The sequence below is a fragment of the Vipera ursinii genome (assembly GCF_947247035.1).
Source record: "Vipera ursinii genome assembly, chromosome: Z".
In the NCBI taxonomy this organism is placed as follows: Eukaryota; Metazoa; Chordata; class Lepidosauria; order Squamata; family Viperidae; genus Vipera; species Vipera ursinii.
In genome coordinates, this window is record NC_139517.1 from 12,969,669 (window position 1) to 12,986,920 (window position 17,252).

General features: G+C 40.6%; 2 protein-coding genes across 5 annotated transcripts in view; one reads left to right on the forward strand and one right to left on the reverse strand.

Annotated features, from left to right (window-relative positions):
- Positions 1–970: 970 nt before the first annotated feature.
- LOC310649558 (uncharacterized protein) lies at positions 971–5,909 on the forward strand. Of its 2 annotated transcripts, none has more exons than XM_083378074.1 (3): positions 971–1,257; positions 1,842–1,948; positions 3,037–5,909. In XM_083378074.1, exons 2-3 carry the CDS (start codon positions 1,882–1,884, stop codon positions 5,043–5,045), a joined length of 2,076 nt encoding a protein of 691 aa, XP_083234200.1. In that variant the 5' UTR covers positions 971–1,257; positions 1,842–1,881; the 3' UTR covers positions 5,046–5,909. The 2 variants fall into 2 exon arrangements, with proteins under 2 accessions (XP_083234200.1, XP_083234201.1); XM_083378075.1 differs by having other exon boundaries at positions 971–1,208.
- ITGAL (integrin subunit alpha L) overlaps positions 5,135–17,252 on the reverse strand; it is a 77,268-nt gene continuing 65,150 nt past the window's right edge. For 2 of the 3 annotated variants that reach the window (XM_083378070.1, XM_083378069.1), the window contains exons 25-30: positions 16,447–16,560; positions 15,090–15,158; positions 12,867–12,971; positions 11,909–12,004; positions 9,668–9,775; positions 5,135–7,803 (exon numbers count right to left, since the gene is read on the reverse strand). In XM_083378070.1, the coding sequence (XP_083234196.1) occupies positions 7,618–7,803; positions 9,668–9,775; positions 11,909–12,004; positions 12,867–12,971; positions 15,090–15,158; positions 16,447–16,560 (678 nt within the window). In that variant the 3' untranslated portion in view covers positions 5,135–7,617. The remainder of the gene's footprint in view (positions 7,804–9,667; positions 9,776–11,908; positions 12,005–12,866; positions 12,972–15,089; positions 15,159–16,446; positions 16,561–17,252) is intronic. The other variant, XM_083378071.1, reaches the window with a different exon arrangement.

Here is a 17,252-nt window from a genome sequence, read left to right on the forward strand (position 1 = left end):
TAATGTCCAGAAGGTCGCAAAAGGTGATTGCATGACCCTGGGATATTGCAACTGTCATAAATACATGCTAGTTGCCAGGGCATGTGAATTTTGATGATGTAACCACGTGGATGCTGCAATAGTCATGTGAAAAATGGTAATGTCACTTTTTTTAATGCTGTTGTAACTTCAAATGGTCACCAAACAACTTGTTGTAAGTTGAGGACTACCTGTACTATAGTCAAAGTGGAAATTTAACAATGAACTTCCCACAGAGAAGAATTCAAAAGCCTAAATGCAGCTGCCAAAATGATTAAAATTCAGAGACTTGGCAACTGGCTTATACTTATGAAAATTGTGGTGTTCTGGGGTCATGTGATCACCTTTTGTGACCTGACAAGCAGTGTCAATGGGAAATTCAGATTCACTTAACAACTGCAGTGACTCACTTAACAGCTATGGCAAGAAAGGTCATAAAATGGGGCAAAACTCAACTGTGGTTGTAAGTAAAGGACAACCTGTAGTCAGCCCTTCTGGCCAAAGGCACCTGGCTCATTCTGCTTTGACTGTGTTTTTCTCAATAATCCTTCCTTGCAGAGTGACAGTTCTTTTTAAGTAAAGAACTGCCACCCTGCAAGGAAGGATAGTTGAGGAAAAACCACAGAGAAAACAGTGTTTAGTTTCTAAATCCCGTTTGAATACTATATAAATACTGTTATTTGCAACGGCAGTAATACTGAACCCTAAGCGGCAACCTGAGTGGGCCTGAAAAAAAAATAGACAGAAACCAGAATAATGCTTCAAAAAAAAAACACCCGCCAATAACTTTGAAATAAAGGGCCCGTATTAAATTCTATAAGTCCGTTGAGGAATAAAGCCGTTTTTCTTAACGAGGGTCGCACCCAAGCGGTACTTGGGGAGCCGACTGAGTTAAAATAGTAGAGCTGACAAGATTTCTGCTGCCTAGAAAGGACCCAGGAGGAAGTACGATTGGAGAAGGGTCTTAATCATGAAGGGACCTTCCTGTTCCAAGCGGATCTCTATAGCTAGGCATCTAGCAGCCTCCCCGTGCCCACTCTTTAAGGAAAACAAAGCCAGTGGGGGACACGTCAGGGAGGGCACAACCAAGCAACAAGGTTTGACATGGCTGCGCTAGCAGTATCTCTGTGGACAGCCTGAGGAGAAGATGAAAGGGCTTGTGGACATGTGGGAATCAAAAGAACAACCTGGTCAGGAAATTGCAATGACAGCAAACTGGGGATGGGAGAGAAACTTAAGGTGGAAAGCTCCAGTCCATCTCATTCGCTGTATTATTATTTTTTTTAATTGTCAAAATAACCTTCCTTTGTTAGAGGAATGGCTTTGAAATAAAATTTAAAAAAAAATCGAATGATTTTGGTAAATAGTGTTTTTTTAAAAAAAAAATCTATTATGCTAGCTTCAATCTATCCTTTCAAACTGAGGAGGAATGTAGTTTTTATATAAGGAACAGAAATCTTGTTTCGAATGGTTGGGAATTGTGACATACCTCTACACTGTAAAATGTAAGGGATATATTGGGCATAATTATTTAATTGTTCTTTAACTTTTGTACTTTGTATTTAATATTTATTGCCCTGTACACCGCCCTGAGTCCTTCGGGAGAAGGGCGGTATAAAAATCTAATAAATATATAAATATATATATATATATAACTTGAGCGTGTGAAGAAATTCTAGCAAACATGTGCATGTGGGAGGGGGGAGAAAATAATTGGGGGGGGGCTCTGGAGACTCAAGACACTTTTTTTTTGAGAAAGAATTTCACAGACATCTGTATTCCTCATGTTAAAGAAATCTGGTTTTTTTCTTCCCCCCCCCCAGAATCAGAATTCCTCAGAATTAACTGTTGCAATTTTCCCACATGGAAAGTGGAAAACCAGCCTATGTTCTGGATCTCCAAGACTGTAGTGAAAGAGAGACATTAAGAGGTGAGGAATAAATTGAATATATTTCGCTCAGTAAGTGTGTTGTGAACTTGGAATTCTTCTTTCAAATTTGATTTTTGTCATTATTAAATGTCCCTAGCCTAGTCACAATTTCTTAATAGTTTTTTTAAAAAAATATATATTTATATTGGGCATATAAATATATACCTTTATTTCAGTTCTATCATAGAAGAATGTTGACATAGATCTTGGATTCTGATAACAAGATTTAGTTTTAAGTCTATCTTTTAAATGTAAAGGTACTTCTAATTTTTAATCGTATTTGCTTTTAATATATTGCTGCTTAAAGATATTTTATTGGGGCTGCTGCTTTTATTATGTTAAATGTTATATGTATGTATGTATTAATGTTTGTGCTCTGTTTCAGTTGTTTTAAAATGTAGTTTGGTTTTACTCTGCTGTCCTAGAAAATCTCAAGAGTATCATAGAACTTTAATAAATAAATGCATGCTCTTCCCCCAACCTGTGATTCACAATCAAAGTCACTTTACAGTTACCTCTTTTTTTTCCTTGAGGCTTTAAATATTAAATTCTGTATGCACCTTATGGGAGAAATTCCAGACACTTAAAATATCTTTTAACTAAACTCTTTAACTTCTTTGTTTTATTACAAAGGAAATAAATTTTGCTGGCTTTGTCTCACTAAGAAATATGCTAATGACTGAGTAAGAATAAAAATGAAACACTACCATTTTTCAGAGTTAAATTCTGCTTCATTTCAAGACTTACAGAGATTCTTCTAGATGTAGGTGGACAATAATATTTAAATTTTCAAATATTTCTATGTTTTACAAGGATCCAAGAAAATGTATGTTCAGTCATCATAACTTAAATGGGAAAGTCAGTTAAATAAATTTCTGATATTTAAATTAACCTCTACACATCCTCTTAGCTGGTGTGGGTTTGTAGCACTGTAAATCAGGAGTGGACTTGATTAAAAAAAATCCTTGATTTTGCCATCAATTATTTTTCAGATACAATCAGATTTCCTAACGTAACATACAGTAAAAAGCTTAAATGTATTTGGTGAGAATGAGATTAAATTGTTGTGATATAACTTCTTACTTCAGGCATTGAGATGACACATGAAAACAAAGAAGAGGTAGCAGGATCAGAGAACAAACAGAGAGGAGACCAACAAATGCAACATAGAGACTCTCCAGTGAAAGGTATTATAATAGAAGACCATCAGAAGGAAAGCACTCGGCATGAGATCTGTAACGGTGAATCTCTCATATCTCTGGAACAGGAATCTACAGATAATCTTTCTGACAATGACAGAGTACCCAAAGCTACCATTTGTCCTGACTGTGGGAAGAGCTTTAGTAACAGCTCTCACCTAATCCGTCACCGTCGCGTCCATACAGGTGAGAAACCGTACAAATGCCCCCATTGTGATAAAAGCTACCGCCAGGACTCTCACTTAGTTCAGCATATGCGTTCTCATACAGGTGAGAAGCCATACCGGTGCACACATTGCGGCAAGGGCTTCTCACAGAGTTCCAATCTCATCATCCACCAACGGACACATACAGGCGAACGACCCTTCACCTGTCCAGAGTGCGGGCGGAGCTTCAGCCACAGTTCGGATCTCATTCAGCACAAGCGGATACACACCGGGGAGAAGCCTTACGTCTGCTCCATCTGTGGAAAATGCTTTTCTCAGAGCTCAAAGGTTACCCAACACAAACGCTTCCATTCTGGGGAACGCCCATTTTCCTGTGGGGAGTGTACCAAAACCTTTCGTCTCCGGGCTGATTTAGTCCGTCATCTCCGTGCTCATACCGGAGAGCGGCCTTTTGGCTGTCCTGAGTGTGGGAAACATTTTGCGGAGAGCTCCCATCTGATCCGTCACCAGAGGATCCATATGAGCGAGCGTCCCTTTCGTTGTCCAGACTGTGGGAAAGGGTTCAATCAGAGCTCCAACCTCCAGCAGCATCAGCGGGTGCACCGAGGCCAGAAACCCTTCAAATGTGATGAGTGTGGGAAAGGTTTCGGCGTAAGCTCGGCACTCTTGCAACACCAGCGGACTCACACAGGTGAACGACCCTACTGCTGCAGCCAGTGTGGGAAGAGTTTCAGTGTCAGCTCCACCTACCATATACACCAGCGTATTCATGCAGGACAAAAGCCCTATTCGTGTGCAGACTGTGGGAAAGGGTTTGTGCGTAGTTCAGCTCTCCTTCAGCATCAAGCAACTCACACTGGCGAGAAGCCCTTTCAATGTCCCTATTGTGGAAGAGGGTTTGGACAGAAGTCGGCACTTTCTCAGCATCGGCGAGCCCATGTGAGGAGAGGGGAGACACTGACCTTGATAGCAGGATGGGAGACGGCTGGGATGGAAGAGGAGGGGGACCAGGGAGTGGGAGGGGAAGCAGACCGCCTGTGGCAAGGGAATGGAATAGGGATTATGGAGCCCGAATGGCAGGGTGTTGGGGATGAGGCCACGAGTCAGGAATGGGGGGAGGACGGGGATGAGGCCCTGAGGGTGGAGTGGCAGGATGATGTTGATGAGTTGCCACAGTTGCAGGAGGATGGCAGAGAAAGCACAAGGCAGATCTGGAAAGATGGTGTGGAATCCTCCACGGGGACCGAGTGGCAGGACGATGAGGAGGAACAACTGGAACAGGGATCACAGGGGGATTGTGCTGAAAGCGTGAGGCTGGAATGTCAGGAGGACGACGATGATGATGATGACAATGATGATGATGATGACTATAGGAGGGCAGAGGAGAGTTTCCAGGACGACAATCTGAGTATGAGACTAGAGTGTCATGATGATGACGGTGGTGGTGGTGGTGGTGAAAGCGTAGAAGAATACGTACAAGAGGACAGTAATTCAGAGACGAGGGGAAAAGGTCGGGACGAGATCACAGCGCACGGCTGGCAGGATGACGGAGGTGAAAGCGTGAGGGAAGAATGGGAGACCACTTTGGATCATTTAAGGCAGGAGAAATTAATTGAGGAACAGGAGTGGCAGGACAGCGAAGAGGATAGTGAGAAGCAAAGTTGGCTAGGCAATGGGGAGGGCAGCTTGGAGAGAACAAGGAAGAAGCCGGAGACCGAGTCACCCTGCTGAAGCTGGGGGGTTTCAGGAAGTGAAATGATTGACTGGCATACAGTAGAAGAGAGTAGAATGCCTACAGTGCTCAAAATGGCTCAAAACCGGCAAGTCATCAAAAGTGATTGTGGACAAACAGCCGAACCCTACCTAGATGCAAAGCGGTCATGTCCTTCTGCAACAAATATTTGTCGTATTTGTTGTATATTTATATTTGTAGGATATTCTGTGGTGTCTGCTCTGCTCTCCACGTGAACATGTCCCTCACTCCAGTCCCTGCATGCCTGTGCTACAGAGCGAGGTGTGGTGGCTGCCTTATGGTCAAGCTATACGATCCGGCTCCCTGTATCATTCCAAGCCTTGTGCCGTTTGCCGATCAGAATAATTCCAAAGGGTGATTTTATTCAGCCTGTTTTTAAACATTACCCACGTACAGGGTGTATAATTCTTCCCGATCCAGCCCAAGTTTTCTTTAAAAAAAAAAGTTTCACGACACTTCCAAGGTAAGATGTCTTTTTTTTTTTAATAAATAAGTGGGTGCCTTTCCTTACAGTGGCAATTCTTGCTGGATTCGAGGAGTTGATTTGGGAGAAATCTTCCTTCAATTCAGTCTACAAGCTTTGAAGTTATTGACTTAGGAGGTTGGGATTCGGGGATGGGGCTAAAAAAGTTAATACGGTCGTTTTATTTTCGCAATTGTTACTTAGGAACCCAGCAGAATGTGGGGACACTGTTAAGACTCCAATATTTTACTAGAACACCTTTTGAGACTTCTGTTGCATGCTCTGAATCTCTCCCAGCTGTAATTATTTTTGTAACGTTCTAATCCTCTCTTTTCTGTGTCTCCTTCTGCTGAACTAATAAATGCTCTTTTTGATTCCACTCAAGCACCCTGCATTCTTTTAAATTGAGCCAGGATTATTACTCAACATACTTCAGATCAGTTTCAAGATACTTGCATATAACTTGCATATATACTGATGGGTTCTCCCTCCCCCCTCCAAAGAAGCAGCACAACAAACCTCTTTTCAGAGTTAGGGAATTTCATTAGTGATTTGTGATATATGGAGATTCTGGATATGTGTATTTTTTTTTTTGTTCTGGAAAGTTGATTTCATTTATTAAAGTAAAAATTATCTAAAACAGCCATTTATTTTGGCCACCGTCTGTGAAATTGTTAAGTACCGTAATTTTACCTTTTCACATTATGGTTAAAGACTCTCTGAAAAAGTGACATTATGGCAAATACATTACTAAAATATATATTTAACAAGGCCCCTTGTTGTAATATAGTGAGGAAAGAGAAATTCAACAAAATTTCCCCCAATACTTAAAGAAAGACTAAAAATAAGGGCAAAATTGATCAATGAAAAATTCAGACAATCCCAGAGTTTGAAAGTCATGTAAGTTTGATGCCACACACACTGCCTATTTTTTGTTTTAAGTTGTATCCTACTTTACGGATTCTGTTCTGCTCCAAATTTTCTGATGACAGAATACTTTACTTTAACCAGCAACAGACAATCATTAGTTACCCTTCATGTTTTTTGTTTCGATGTTTTAGGGGTGGATGTTCCCATCCCCTTATTACATTCCCTCCCATAGCAAACATGGGAAGAAATATAAATCAAATCAAGAGTATTTAGAGACATCCTACAGGGCCAAAATGGTGCTTAAGATGGTGAAGCTCTTGACCAGCGGTCCAAGCCATTCTGTTTTCTCTCCTTCTACTCTTTGAGGATTTTAGACTCCGGTAAGAAAGCCGAAGTGGTAAGCTGGTGATCGGATTTGGCCCCTGTAATCTCCAAGGGGAATTAATGTGGTGGAATGTAGTCTGGATTCCCAGGAGGGAGGGGCCACATTCCAGAGGACCAAGAGACAACGAAGTTTAGATACTTTGGGAGGATGAGGCTCAAGGCAACTCCTCCTTAAAAATTCTCAGAGTATATTGATGCTAGTAGTTTGCTTTAGTTTGGCAAGATTTCTGTCCATAGGTGAGGAACAATAAAGGAAACTGCTTTGGAGTAACTCAGCGCATCTTTCTTGGTTTTGGAGCCTGACATTTTTTTATCTAACAGTCTGTAGGTAGTTACTGTCCAGAATTCCAGAAAATTTCTTTCATCCCTTGCCAAGTGGGGGAAGGTAGAATTGGCACAATGCCCCTTTTAAGCCTTACCCATTTCTAACGTGCAACCGGTAAGATGAACAAAGGCCAGAATCCAAAAAGCTACTATTCTCTAGAAAAGAATCTTAAAACGGTATGCACACAAAACAGCTGATTTGTGTCTGATCAAGGGATTAGCAGAGAACACAGACAAACACATTGGTCTGCCTGCGTCTTGTTCTGGTCATCTCATCACATGTATCTTGTCATCTGCCGCTGCAAACACATATTATGGCTCTCTTTCTAAGACGGTCAGTAGAAGCACTTGAAATAAATGCCACGATGGCTTCTTTTTTCTTTTTTTAAAAGGGAAAAGGAAGTCTTCATTACCAGCACCACAAAGTTTACTGTTTTTTTTTCTTTTTTTGCACACAGCATTTACAACAAATAGCCTGGCTGCAGTCTCTAGAGAGGAATGTGATTTGATCACTGGCTCTCATTTTCATTACTCAATGGTTCCGTAAGGAGTTTGCTTTCGTTCTCTTTCTCGGTTGCTGACTTAGAACTGTCCTCCTTTGCACCATCCTCTAGATTATCAGCTGCTTGTAAGCCATTCTCATTTTCTCCTTGAAGTTCTATCTTCTGTTTATAATTTCGTTTGAAGAACCCACACTAATGCAAAGTACGAAAAACCATTAGAAGCAGAAATTAGATTGGGAGACTCAGCCTCGGCTTAAAGATGTTGAATGGCTAAGGAGATCCACTTTGATCTAGTGGTTAAGGCAGGGCTTTTCAACCTTTTCACCCATTGTACCACTTTTAGGATGTGGCAACATCCGAGTACCACCAGTCGCCTAGCAAGGTGTCAAAAACATGACCAAAAAAATAAATAAATAAAGGAAATATGTGATGAAGTACAGGTAGTCCTTGACTTACAACAGTTTGCTTAGTGACTGTTCGAAGTCACAATGGCACTGAAAAAAGTGCCCCCCCAAGCCACAGCTGAGCAAGACATCTGCCTGCCCGCCCGGTGGTGCTCTTCCTCCTGTCCGAGGTTTTCATTGTTGTGAGCATTTCTGTTGAGGATTGGCAGCGGGGGTGTGTGTGTTTGGTTTTTATTCCACCCCCCCTCTGCTGGGTGATTGCAGCAGGTTTTGGTCACTTCACATGACCCTGGGACAATGTGACCGTCATAAATATGAATCAGTTGCCAAACATCTGCATGTAAATCACAAGAACCTGGAGATGCTGCAAGATTCCAGCTGATCGGCGCTTCTTCTGGGCTCAGCAGAAGCACCAGGATCAGCGCCGAGCTCCGGCTGGAGCCTGGTGCTGATCCTGGCATTTCCACTGAGCCCTGACAGCCCTGAAGAAGTACTGATCCTGGGGCTTCCGCTGAGCCCTGACAGCCCTGCAGCTCCAGCCGTCTCTCGCTCAGGCTTGTGCGGTGCTGCCACTGGTTCAGCTCATTGAAAAAAATAGCTCTTATCTGTGGGCTGTTAGGCTTTTAAATGGGACATAATCTTATGCAGAATTGACTTGGGAGGCCGGTGTGTGGTGTAGTTGGTTCACATAGTGTGGTGGGATGGAGGGTTTGTTGTCACTGTGTGTTGGGGGGAGAGAGCACAGGGGGAGGCTCAGCTAATCTCAATGTACACATGTTGTACTTTGACAATAAAGGTTTATTATTATTATTATTATTCCCCTCCCCAGCTACCACTTTTCTAGGACAGTCGCGTACCACCTGCCAGATGCCAATGTGCCACAGGTGGTACCCGTACCACTGGTTGAAAAGCCCTGGGTTAAGGCACCAGGCTAGAAAGCGGGAGATGGTGAGTTCTAGTTCTGCCTTAGCCAGGAAAGCCAACTGGGTGACTTTGGGCCAGTCCCTTTCTCTTAGTCCAAGTCACCTCATGGAGTTATTGGGCACGGGAACGAGAAGGAGGAAGGTGTACTGAATATGTTCGCTGCCTTGAATTATTTGTAAAAATAATAGAAGTGGGATACAAATAGATAAAAAAGCATGTCTTGCCTTCCAGCCATCTTCCATTTTTACAGCCTCGATTTTTAATATTGGATGAACGTTAAATATAGTTCATAGTTAAGTAAGTAAAATGGTAGAGCATCTAGATCAGATTTAAATCTGAACCATCTTAAGAATTTAAGAATTCCAATCATTCTTTCTTGGAGCTGTGAAACAATTTGCCATGCCAGAGCTATCGACAATAATTAGCAACAATTGGGAAATTATCCCTCTCAGTGGTACAACCCGCATTTTGCAAACAAAAGATCCTAGGCTTAATTTCTGACATCTCAAATTAATGTTCAGAAATAATCCTAGCTGAAACTGTAGCCCGACAATATACTTCGGACATTATAAAGTAGTATTGGATGAATTGAATAATTTTTGGATGGTAGCAATGCTAGTTTGAAGTATTACTGATCAAATCATTGTTTTAATCCTACTGACCAGGAAGAGCCCAACTCTCAGTTCCTCAAAAATCGCTCTAGATTTTTGAAATAAAAGTAATCTTACCTTATAAAGCCCTACAATGCAGAGAATAAGCAAGATCAAGCCTCCGACGGCACTGCCTATTATAATTGGGAGATAATTCACCATGATTATCACCTCTACTTCTGTGACCTGTAGGGCATATAAAAGAAAGGGAGGCACAAAGTCACAATCATATCTTTACAGCCGGGGACACCCTTGAAATAAACATTTAAGATTGGCATATGGCCATCTTTTCTCCATCGAATTTTTATTAAGTAGTTGGTTTAAATAAAAATAACAGCTAGCCGAGCAAGTTTCTTATCAGCTGAAGGTTTTGGTGATGCAAACTTTTATTACCTCATAACATTTTCCCTTCCGTTCTCCTCCTTGATTTATTACTACTTTGCCTTTCAATCCACTTAAGGTAGCTAACACTCTTGAAAAAGCAATTAAACTCTCCCAAAACACCAATTCCGGAAGTGTGCTGAACATATTTTGTAATAATTTTAATTTAATTTAATTTAATAATATTTATATACCGCCCTTCTCCCTGAGGACTCAGGGCGGTTCACAGGGCAGAATAAAATACTAAATACAAACGTTAAAACAAGATTAAATAATTGCCCATATTAAAACAGTTGGAATCAAATTCTAAAGCATCAAGTTAAAATTAAAACACAAGAATAAAAACCCCACCAATCCCCATCAGGCTAGGCCGGCTTGAACAAACAGAAACGTCTTGAGATCGCGACGAAAGGAGCGAAGATCGGGCGCCATCCGGAGCTCTACCGGTAGCTGATTCCACAGCTCCGGAGCGCCCACAGAGAAGGATCTCCCCCTGTCTGATAATGTCTGATAAGGAGATTTGGAGGATCTTGAATATTTATCCAGTTGTTTTTTGGGTTGGTTCTAACAAAGCCTACTTGCAAATAAGATTTTGGGTTGTATTTGAAGGGATGGTATGGCCTATTTAATACAAAAGGTAAAATTAGTATTCTAATTCTAAAAATCATGGGACATAGGGCTTGTAGCCAGTATGATCAGCTGACCATATTAAAGTAAAGAAAAATGTTCAATAAATTTAAAAGTGTTCTGCAACCTTTCTGTGAACTTCCTTGAATGGTTCTAAGAATGGTTCCATCCTAAATAAAATAGACGGATTGATTGGAGGAACATTATAGTAGAAGCAGTGCTTTTGATAGATTTTCAAAGTTTTAAAAGTAACGTGAAAATTTGATCTTTGGTCAACATCGACTTGAATCACCCTATCGAGCGTAGCAGGTCGGCGGCAAAATCATGAAAACGGTGCACGCGGGCTGCTTGTGTGTCAGGTCCAATGCATGCGTACTTTGTCTGCGCTGGTTGTGATGGTGCTGCTTGCTTGTGGCACTGCTCGGCTTGTGATTGGTCGTGTGGTTGCACGCTGAGTGCTTACTGCAGGCAGCCATCGTTATGTTTTTATTTTATTTTATTTTAATTTTATTTTTATCCCATTTATATCCCGTCCTTCTCCAAAGACTCAGGGCAGCTTACAATTTAAGCACAAACCAATGTGCTTAGCAATAGCCTTCATTCTATGTATATGCCTGCTTATTAGGGCTTTCGCCCCCCCCCAAGTGGCATTATTACAAAGTCAGCTTATTACTCCCAACAATCTGGGTCCTCATTTTACCTACCTCGGAAGGATGGAAGGCTGAGTCAACCTTGAGCCTGGTGGGATGCGAACCTGCACTAATTGCAGGCAGCTGGTGTTACGTAAGGAGGCATTAACCCACTGCTCCACCAAGGCTCTTTGTTGCACTACTGATGTGTGTGGGTGTGTGTACAGCAGGCATGTCAAACTCGTGATGTCACGTGTCGTATTGTGACTTTTTCCTCCATTGCCGGCAATGGGGAGGGCGCGGTTTCATTGTGATGCATCCGGCCCGTGGGCCGGCAGTTTGACATGCCTGGTATACAGTGATTGACTACGTGCGAAAGGTAAATAATTTATTTTAAAAAGTCGGTGAATTGAAAATCTTTTTTAAATTTTTAGTGTAAAAGTGTGACCCCAAATTTAAAAATGAAAAAAAAATACTAATTACTTCTCAACCACTGGTCCTGCTAAGAACTAAATATATACATACGGTATTTTTAAATAAAAGATTAACAAGATGTGAGTTCCGGCACCTTTTTTCTTCCGAAAAAAAAACACTGAGTAGAAGAGATAACAATACCATAAGAATACTGTATAGAAAATTCTTAGAGAAGGAGGGAAAGAAATAACTTCAGTCACAAACCCACCTGAACTTTGGCAAATTCATGACCATAGAAATTTTTATATCTTCCGGTTTCAAATTCAACCCACAAGGCTGTGCAAAGCTTGGTTTGAAGAGAGTCCTAACAAGATAAAAGGATAATGAAGTTTACATTGCATCAGGCAGCATAAATCATATGATGAATATCTCAGTTTAAAAAAAAAACACAAGTCATTTGCTTTCAAACACGTGTGGGTGTAAGAACTAAATTCAAAATCTTTGTGAGATTAAGTAGCCTGCCCAATAATGTTTGCATCTGCTTGAGGTTTTTAATTATAAACGTTGTAGATGGAAAGCCATGTTAGTTTATGATGTCCCCAAAATGGACGCTGGTAGCACCTCTTAAGTAAAATCTGGTAATCATAAGACGTGCAATTTTGTTATGAAGGAACTACAGTCACTTCATCGAATGCAATAATAGATGGAGAGGGGAAAACAAGGTTATGCGAGACATATTACAAGTACTGTGTGAATGGTCAATTCTAAGATCACAATTACAACTGTGATCTTCAGAGAAAGCTAGAAAACTTTAATGTGTATAACCATTTGATGTTCAGCAATTTATCACTCAGTTGTGCTGGCGATTGTATTCCTACAGCATGCTAAGCTAAGCCAAAAAAATCATAACATGGTGTAGTAGCAGGTTATTTTAAAATCTGGGTAATATGTATGACACCAAGATAACTAGATTAGACATTTGCTTCGATGACAGACTCTTTCCTAATACCTCATCTCAGTTTATTGTAGGTCTGTAGTTTTTTTCCCTTTGCAAGCTTAATGAATGAATGTCTCTGCCTACCTATTCAGATATTGAATAAATTGGAACTAACATTTATTAGAAGTGGAGGGAAATAATTTTTCCCATTCTCCAAGTTTCAGAATTAAGAGGAATAGAAAAAAATTCCTCTTATAAATAGAAATCATTGTTATTGACCTGTTTTTACCTTTGTATTGTTTTGGGTAGACATCATCCCAGTAATATGGATCGTAGATGAATTTATCTGTCCAAGATCACATTTGTAGATAAGATATTCATCAGTTGCACAATACTAGAAAGAAAACAGTACAGTTAAAGATATGTTCCAGCTGCACTTACCATCTTTTTAAGGAATTGTTAGATTTCTTAAAATGACTGTTTATTTTGATCAAATTAATATTCCCATACATAGCAGGCCTCCTGATATACTGCCTTGTAAATAATAAAACCGCCAAAGAAGAAACGATGGAAGACATTTTTAGATCACAGCCCTGTCCCAGGCTGGTAAGAAGAAATTGTTTCTTACTATTTCTTCAAAAGATCAAGTCAGAAAATAGAGTGTTACTTCTTTCATTAAGATGGGAGTAATTATTTGGAGAGCTAGTTGTTTTAATGATCAAGCAATTCCATGATGAATCACACCATTTATTTGAAATATTTCAGAAACTGGCCATGCCCCCAAATGATCTACACAAATAAAAATAAAAAGGCAACTTATGGATGACATAATTCCAGAAAGATTTCAGTATGTTTCAATCCATTCATATGTTCCTAGCATAGAATGCCCAGTTCATTCAAGAAATCTACTTGGATGGAAGACACTGAGGCGGTTTAGCTAAACTCTCTAAAGTAGGTCTCCAGTCTATTCTACTACTCATAGGGGAGGAATCGTGCTAACTTAGCCCCTTCCTGTTCTTTATCTCAGAGGGATTGGAGTAGTATCCTCTGTGTCCTTTAGGATCCTTACTACTTTTGAGAGTGTCATAAACATTCAGCTTCTTCCATCCAACTGGATTTCTTGAATGAATGAATCTTTCTTTACAAGGAACAGAAGACGAAATTAGTTCAAAATTAGATACCCATTAATTCTTGAATAGCTGATCGTTAAGCACAATTCAAAATGAAGTTGCTCATTCTTAGCCTTCCTTCCTTCCTTCCTTCCTTCCTTCCTTCCTTCCTTCCTTCCTTCCTTCCTTCCCGGTATGTCCCTCGTAACAACTTTCTTCATTCGTCTCTACCAACCTCGTTTATCCAAATATCTCCCCTAACTGCCAAATATCCCAAAGATGCTTTTTTCACGAGGCAACTGGACTTTCTTGTTTTCCTTTGAAGACGTGTCACTTCTCAACCAAGAAGCTTCTTCAGCTGAAACATCTTCAAAGGAAAACAAGAAAGTCCAGTTGCCTCGTGAAAAAGCATCTTTGGCATAACTATGACCTGGATGACTGAGAATCTCCATAGACATTTAACCCCCAAAATACTTTATTTGCCTTACTGTCCCTAACCCAGTGTCTTAACTCCCAGATTCCTATGAAGACTCTTAATTCCTATGAAGTGGATTTCCTTTGTTTCTTCACAGTTCTGCTTGAGGCTCACCTCTTCCATCAAACCTTTAACCTATTCTAAATTTTGAAGCTAAAACTCAAATACTTGGGCCACCTAATGAGAAGGAAGGACTCACTGGAGAAGAGCCTAATGCTGGGAAAGGTTGAGGGCAAGAGAAGAAGGGGACGACAGAGAATGAGGTGGCTGGATGGAGTCACCGAAGCAGTAGGCGTGAGCTTAGATGGACTCCAGAAGATGGTAGAGGACAGGAAGGCCTGGAGGAACATTGTCCATAGGGTCGCGATGGGTCGGACACGACTTCGCAACTAACAACAACAACAACAACATTCTAAATTTACCGAAGCATCAGCATACAAGAGTTATCAGTTCCTTCCTGAGAATCTTTAGATCCTCTAGGTATAAAACAATGGTTGGGAGATATGTGAAAATTGTACTTAGATTCCCCAGATGCCTCTGAATATAAGCTTGGTCCAGGAGAGGTTTTAATCCTAAAACAATGCTAGTAGTCTTTTTCATGTGCACACATCAAATCCACTCCTGACTATTCTCCATTTCAGCCTAGTCTGGAGGGACAAATTCTGTCTTTGAGTTATTGTTGCTAAAAGAAACGGGTTTGGCAATCTGTAAAGCCCAATCTACCCTCTGCTAATTCCTAATTTACTGGAATCAAGGCTTGTGAAATAAGTACTTGTTTTTCTTTGATTTATCTCTGCTTCTTTTTCTCTTTCATCTCCCATCTGTTGTTTATATAACATGAACCACCCAGTGCACGAGCCTGCACGTGTACAGCAGCATATTTTTAATTACTGAATAATGTTGCGTCACATTTAGAGATATAAGCTACCTGAATTAGCTTGGGGTAGTTCTTCACAGTTGTGTTAGTTTTAGCAGGCTGGCAAATCACATTAGGATCCTAAAAAAATATTCTGTATTAGGTAAAGGTAAAGGTAATGCAAAACTTATATATAGTCCACCAATCTTTGAGCTGCTAGAAAAGTATGCCAGCATAAATTGTGCATCTTCTTTTTCTCTGCAGTGGTGAGGCAGGTGAGTTATTTATTCTATGTACAGGAGAACCATACATATTGCATTAAGTAAATTAAATAATACATTATCTTTAAGAATATAGTTGGAAAACTACACAGTGAAATTTCAAGAATTTTTTTCTACATTAAGGTAAAGGTAAAGGTTCCCCCGCACATGCGTGCTAGTCGTTTCCAACTCTAGGGGTTGGTGCTCATCTCCGAAGAGCCAGCGCTTGTCCGAGGACATCTCCGTGGTCATGTGGCCGGCATGACTAGACACCAAAGGCGCACGGAACGCTGTTACCTTCCCACCGTAGTGGTCCCTATTTTTCTACTTGCATTTTTACGTGCTTTCTAACTGCTAGGTTGGCAGAAGCTGGGACGAGTAACAGGCGCTCACTCTGTTACGCGGCACTTGGGATTCGACCCGCCAAACTGCCGACCATCTGATTCTACATTAATCCACCCCAAAAATGTTTTTTTTTTCAAAAGAGTATTTTAAATACAGCAAAAGCACAATACAGCAGCCTCAGATTACTTGTCATGATTTTCAGTTAGACATAAGATATTAATTAAGTACATAATTAGATGGGAACGTAGTATGAGAATGGAAGTTACACAGGAACCATTTCAGTGATCTGGAGGGCTCAAAATATTGGCTTACCTATGTAATACAAGGAGTCAAAGTAAACTGTAAACTTTTTTAATATAGAAAAGTATACCTGGCTCATGTCAAATATGCTGTGGTACCTACCCTGCCTTTGTAAACGTATTTTCTCCTCCTATAATCCCTAACACACTTGTGTTTTAGAAAAGGGGACATTAACGCTCTTTACCTTACACAAAATCATTTAAAGATAAGGATATACGGTATCTTAGGGGAAATTCATAGTATTCTTTTAAAAATTTAAATGATAATTGTAAAAAGTGTGTGCCTGTGTCTGTGTGAAAACCTGTAAGATGTGGGTATGACATTGCTAATCCAAGCCCCACCTCTTGTATAGGTGCACCGTAGGTTTGGATCACAGGGCTGCACCTGCTAAATTGCAAGCTTTGATCTCACCTCCAGTAGATCCTTTTAATGGAGCCAAGCAGATTGCCTAAAATAGAGCCTCGAGAGTTTAGATTTGAGCACAGAATAACAGTTCACATGTTGCATTAAGTAAGCTGACTTACCGCAGTTAGGACTTTATCAAACTTCCATATCAATCCAGCAGGAGCTTTACTTGGCACATTGACATACACCGATAGTGTAGGAGGTGGGAACGCCCCTAGGGCCCAGTTAGTTACCTGGAAGTGAAGGAAGGGGAAGGGCAAAGTAGCAACAATGGTGCATTGAAAACTCTGCAAGAAATACCATTTGCCTGCAAGCAAGAACTGATGGGACCACAAAAATAGACAAAGTAAGAGCAAATGAAGAAGCCAAAGTGCCCTGGAACTTGAGAATTCAAACAGAAAAAGCACCTGGCGCACCACACTTAACCACTTGCATTAAGAAAGACAAAAATATCTTGATCGTGGACATTACAATACCTGGAGACAGCAGAAGAGAAGAGAAAGAACTAGAGAAAATCATCACATACAAAGAACTGACAAAAGAAAGCAAAGATAGTACCAATAGTAATAGACGTCTTGAGTGCAATCCCAAAACATCTGGAGCATCACTTGAACACCCTCGTCACTGACAACATTACCATTGGTCCATTGCAAAAAAAGGCAGCTTTGCTTGAAACAGCTTACATCCTGCGACAAGACCTTTAACACCACCAAACAACAACATCTGCCTATATCCCAAGTACGGTACTTGGGAAAGATTTGGTAGATGGACAAAAATACCAAACCCAATCTCAACATCTGGCTGACTGTGCAACCAACCGTTTATATGGTTGGTAATGTTTAATGTTGTAAGCCACACGGAGTCACCTGTGTGTGACTTGGGCAGCCCTATAAATTCCTCTAATAAATAAAAACAGATAAAAATA